The sequence below is a fragment of the Protopterus annectens genome, chromosome 1.part1 (genome assembly GCF_019279795.1).
Source record: "Protopterus annectens isolate FY-2018-M chromosome 1.part1, PAN1.0, whole genome shotgun sequence".
Taxonomy (NCBI): Eukaryota; Metazoa; Chordata; order Ceratodontiformes; family Protopteridae; genus Protopterus; species Protopterus annectens.
In genome coordinates this window covers 1,414,949,715-1,414,955,714 of record NC_056726.1, presented here as the reverse complement: position 1 = coordinate 1,414,955,714, position 6,000 = coordinate 1,414,949,715, and the positions used below count along the sequence as shown (strand labels likewise).

Below are 6,000 nucleotides of genomic sequence, written 5' to 3'. Positions count from 1 at the left end.
ATCTGCGCACAGCCATGAATAATGGGGGCACAAAAGCTCCAAAATAGGGACACTTTTTAAATATTGCTCTTACAAACATAGAAAGTTGATAGCATAGGTTTTGCATTAGCATGAATTCTCTAAAGGGTATGCAGTCTGAAACTCAAATTCCTGTCATTAGTTTCACACTTCAATCCTTAATGATTTGCCAGAAAACCACAATTTTATGAAAAACAGACCAAGCATTTGAGGCAAAAATCCGAACATTCTTTGAAAATCTGTACAGTTGAGAGGTAGGTGTCAGTGTTATCTGTCAGCTGAATTACTTTGATATGCTGGTATATTTAAATACAAATATAAATATAGCTATAAATATAAGCATGGATATAGATATAGATTTTATATATATATATATATAAATATATATATATATATATATATATATAGATAGATAGATAGATAGATAGATATAGATATAGAAATAGATATATTTGCTGTGAGTAATCAAACACAGTTTTTGCAATGAGAGTATCTTCCTTCTTCTAAGGAAGAGTGGCTTCCCCTTAAGCCCCCTCCCACTCAATCCTTCCATTATGTTGAGACTGAGTCAGATATTTATATGCCCTGGCAAACTAAGGGTACTGACCTGTCTGATGCCAGCTACCATTTACAAAGGAATGGAGTTGACCAAGGGAGCTGCCACTGCTTCTTATAGTGGCTTTACTTAAATTTGAGTTGGAGCCACAACCTAACCCCCTTGTATAATGGCAATGCTGCTAGGTTGGAAATAAAATGATGCATAGCTCAGGAAGTGTCTCATGTCCGGGACCTGAGCAGAAATGCCCCCATCCACTCTACTTTTTCCATCATATCCCAGCTTCACTAAACACTCTAGGGACCACCTACCATGAACACATTTATTTCCCCTCCCAGGTTAGGCATGCACATCTTTCTTCTCTACACCTTCAGGTGCCTTAGCTGGTTACTGATCTCAAGTCATCTGGATCATAGTCAGGGCTTCAATGTGCAATGTCACCAATGAGGCCAGTTTTTAGCTATTACTCTAATTCACTTTGAAAGTTAATATTGCAATTTTTGCATCAACATGCATTTTTTGAAGAATAAGAGGTATGAAAATCTAATCTCTGGCATAAATGACTGTAATTTTTAATGATTTACCAGAAAACTAAACCTTTATGAGAAAAAGGATGAAAATACAGGGCAATTTCAGAAGCATTTTGCAAAATCACAGACAGCTGAGCGCTACAGTGGAAACCAATTAGAGGACTTTGGCATAAGGACATCACAGTGGGCACCAAGTAAGCATAGCTAAAGACCAGATTCAGTATAAGTGCATCTCGTGCAGGTTTATGGCACTTGCAAATGCTAATGTCACATTTTCCACAGAACCAGTTGAACACCAGTGCTGAGATGTTGCCTTCAGGACTTTTGTAGAATTTAGTATGTACACTAGAAAACATAGTCTCTATCAGCATATGAAGTGACCAGCAGCCTCTCCTTTGAAAGCTGTCATTACAGGGAAGGAACTGTGGGTCAGTGGAGACCGTATTATATGCAGTGGCTCCAATAATTAGCCCAAACAGTGAGAATGTACCAACAAATTAACACATTGTAAAAAGTTGTAAGAAGAAACAGTGCATGAACACAGGTGAAAATGAAAATGAGCTAATTACAGGATTTAATAATATGAATTCTGATGTCTAAGTTCTTGGTGGATTTCATTCACCATTGAGTCAAGGTTATGCTGAAGCTTTCTCAGCTGACTGCTAGCTTGCTGCAATGTGTCACTATTCATCTCAGAAAGTAAGTTGCCCTGGGAGTGATGTGTAAGAAAGGCATCAGAAATTACCTTTTCATCGAGAAGAGCTGTGTTACCCAAAAAGAAATGGTAAAGCTGCTTCTTTTCCAGACTGTCTATCATCTTAATGATTAGTTCCAGCACCCTTTCTCTCAGACAGCTAGGCTGCCACTCTTGATGTTGATTCTGCTGTAGCAGATAAAGCCAAGCTGTTTTCAAATGGTAGGAGCTTAAACAAGAACTCCAGTTGGGAGCTGGAACATTATTCCTCTCCTTTTGTTTTATGTACTTCATAATTTTCAGGGCCTGTCTATGACAAGAATTTATAGGTAAAGTTAATGCTTTTTGTTCTAGAAATAGCCTTTCTTGAACTGAAAAAGACATTCTCCACAAATTGTCATTAGAAGGGTAATAGTCTTCAGGAGATCCTCCATATGGCTTTGCCACCAAATAAATATCACTAGTTTTAACAGCAGGAACCAAGTCAACAGAAATAGTTTTTTGCTTATTGATATTAATCTTAAGAGTACGTGCAGGACCTTGTTGAGAAAAGGTGAGATCCATGTTTTTTTCTTTAATATGTATGACTGCTCTGTCTGCTAGGGACTGAAACCATTCACGAATTCTCTTTGGTGACAGATAGTCACGATCACAAAATTTTTCTTTAAAGTCTGCAGGTTTTTTGTAGTATCTACTTTGACTTTCTATAACATTGTGTAATTGAATGCACCGAATCTGTCCAAACATATTCAGTATTGTTTTCATGCCCCTCTTATCCGTACCAAATTCTGGTCTCAAGCTGTATGGTGACAGAGAGCAAATAGGAATCATAAAATCAAACTCAAGTTCTTCTCTCACTTTCAGCCCTTCAAAGGAACTGCCTGTCCCAATTATATCCTCTTCTATGACAGGGTCTCCAGAAACGCTGAGTTCTCGCATCTTATTCAGCAACTTCTTTACAACGTTCTCTGTCAGCTCTCTTTGCGTTTGTATTTCATCAGAAGTGAATGAGATCATGTTACTTAATTCCTGATAAATAACATTCTGCTGTACTGCACTGAAAATTAGAAAATATCAGTTAAGCAAAGTATACCTCCATGGTTTTTAGTTGTGCAATACTTGCTGTAAAAGATTAGCATACTTTTATAATTTATATGAATTTCATTTTCATGCCTTAAAACATCCCAGTTTCATAATTAAAATAACTTTTTAATCATATAGATCCTTGAGCAAAAAAAAAAAGAAAACATTCAATATGCTTAGAAGCACATTCAGGCTGCTATTCATAAACAATATATGCAGTTTTAGGACTGTTATACAGTAAAACCCAAATATCATACTTTATGCAATAGATCCCACAGATCTCTCTGTACACTATGGCATAATGACATATACAATTGCTTACCTGATAGAGTCGAGGTACGCAGTTTGTATTAAATGTAGATCGCAAGGATAATCTGAACTTCACAAAAAGGTAAATGGAAGACTATACTGGGAAATAGGGATGGCAACCTAGAACATAGCATTTCTGCATCTGTTTCCCTCAGAATAATGACAGTTGCCCATCGTAACTTAACAGCATCACAATTTTCTGGAAACAGATTCCTGAACAATGGAAACAGATCATGGGTTGCCATGCATGGAAATCAAATGCAGTGGCTCAACCAGACTTGGTCTATGCCAGAAGAGTGGCACAGCTGAGTTTTATCTAACAGAAATGGGTGTCACACTTGAGCTCATCCTTAGTATATTATGTTACTGATGTGTTTTGACTACAGTCATGGTAACTGGAGTGAAAACTTATATGAATCTACCTCGCTATGACTACAAAGGTCTGTGGATATAGGTTGTGCCCACTCTAGAAGCAGATATAAGTTTGAAATGGGGAGGTACAGGGGATGTTGCATACATATATATATATATATATATATATATATATATATATATCTATATATACATATATATATATTTGTGTGTATCTACTTCACATGGTTGACATTTCAAAATGTCGAAGACCATATGGCTGAGACCATATGATCAACATTCGAAATCTTCACACTGCTACACTCCCCTGCACCCCCATGGGGGGCTCCACCACCCACACCCCCCGAAACTTAAATATACCAATTCTGAGATCGCACTACATAGCGGAAGATGGAAACCTTTCCATTCTGCACTGTACGGAGATGCTGTTCCACATGGTCGACATTTCGAATGTTGATCATATGGTCTCAGCCATATGGTCTTTGGATTTGGGAAAAATACTGAAGCTTTCAGATAGTCTAAATGTCTCAGCATTAGCGATTTTCTAAGGTAAGATGCAGGTGTAGGTTTAGGGATAGCAGACATCATTAAGATGGTGCAGGTGGCCAGCTTACTAATACATGCTAATATTTATCTTAACCCTTACCCTAACCCTAACCCTACAGCTTAAAGTAAAAAATGCTTTCCATAACACTACTACCCCTCAGATATATTGTTGCTGAATGTGCAGTGGGGCTTTGGTGATCAGATGTCAGAAGGAAGCTGTGTTTCCCTTTGTATTTTTTTCCAGTTTAGTTATTTTCTTTGTTATGTTGATTATTGTCATTTGAGTGTTGATCCATTACAATTAAGTTAATGTGTGGTTTGATTATTTTTGTAGGTATTTTGAGTTCTGTTTTTGATGTGTCAGTATTATAAACTGTCGTGTATACCTGTCAACCTCTTAGAGCAAGAAATCTGCGCACAGCCATGAATAATGGGGGCACAAAAGCTCCAAAATAGGGACACTTTTTAAATATTGCTCTTACAAACATAGAAAGTTGATAGCATAGGTTTTGCATTAGCATGAATTCTCTAAAGGGTATGCAGTCTGAAACTCAAATTCCTGTCATTAGTTTCACACTTCAATCCTTAATGATTTGCCAGAAAACCACAATTTTATGAAAAACAGACCAAGCATTTGAGGCAAAAATCCGAACATTCTTTGAAAATCTGTACAGTTGAGAGGTAGGTGTCAGTGTTATCTGTCAGCTGAATTACTTTGATATGCTGGTATATTTAAATACAAATATAAATATAGCTATAAATATAAGCATGGATATAGATATAGATTTTATATATATATATATATAAATATATATATATATATATATATATAGATAGATAGATAGATAGATAGATATAGATATAGAAATAGATATATTTGCTGTGAGTAATCAAACACAGTTTTTGCAATGAGAGTATCTTCCTTCTTCTAAGGAAGAGTGGCTTCCCCTTAAGCCCCCTCCCACTCAATCCTTCCATTATGTTGAGACTGAGTCAGATATTTATATGCCCTGGCAAACTAAGGGTACTGACCTGTCTGATGCCAGCTACCATTTACAAAGGAATGGAGTTGACCAAGGGAGCTGCCACTGCTTCTTATAGTGGCTTTACTTAAATTTGAGTTGGAGCCACAACCTAACCCCCTTGTATAATGGCAATGCTGCTAGGTTGGAAATAAAATGATGCATAGCTCAGGAAGTGTCTCATGTCCGGGACCTGAGCAGAAATGCCCCCATCCACTCTACTTTTCCATCATATCCCAGCTTCACTAAACACTCTAGGGACCACCTACCATGCTTTTTCAACCCCCAAAAAAAACCCCCCCCTCCTAGGGAAACCAAAACCTACCAAAAAAGAAAACCAAAAATTTTATTTCAAACTAAACCTTTTTCCAGGTTTTAAAGGGCATGGCAAACATGCTTTCTTCTCTTCACCCAACCTTCAAGCGCCTTTGCCTTAGGCTTTTTTTGGGGGGGGGTTTTTTTTTTTTTTTAGTTGTGCAATACTTGCTGTAAAAGATTAGCATACTTTTATAATTTTTATGAATTTCATTTTCATGCCTTAAAACATCCCAGTTTCATAATTAAAATAACTTTTAATCATATAGATCCTTGAGCAAAAAAAAGAAAACATTCAATATGCTTAGAAGCACATTCAGGCTGCTATTCATAAACAATATATGCAGTTTTAGGACTGTTATACAGTAAAACCCAAATATCATACTTTATGCAATAGATCCCACAGATCTCTCTGTACACTATGGCATAATGACATATACAATTGCTTACCTGATAGAGTCGAGGTACGCAGTTTGTATTAAATGTAGATCGCAAGGATAATCTGAACTTCACAAAAAGGTAAATGGAAGACTATACTGGGAAATAGGGATGGCA

General features: G+C 36.8%; 1 protein-coding gene across 2 annotated transcripts in view; it reads right to left on the bottom strand.

The window, feature by feature from the left end:
• Positions 1 to 455: 455 nt before the first annotated feature.
• LOC122810745 (inositol 1,4,5-trisphosphate receptor-interacting protein-like) overlaps positions 456 to 6,000 on the bottom strand; it is a 177,256-nt gene continuing 171,711 nt past the window's right edge. For both annotated transcript variants that reach the window (XM_044082318.1, XM_044082310.1), the window contains exon 3: positions 456 to 2,855. In XM_044082318.1, coding sequence (XP_043938253.1) covers positions 1,679 to 2,855 — 1,177 coding nt within the window. In that variant the 3' untranslated portion in view covers positions 456 to 1,678. The remainder of the gene's footprint in view (positions 2,856 to 6,000) is intronic.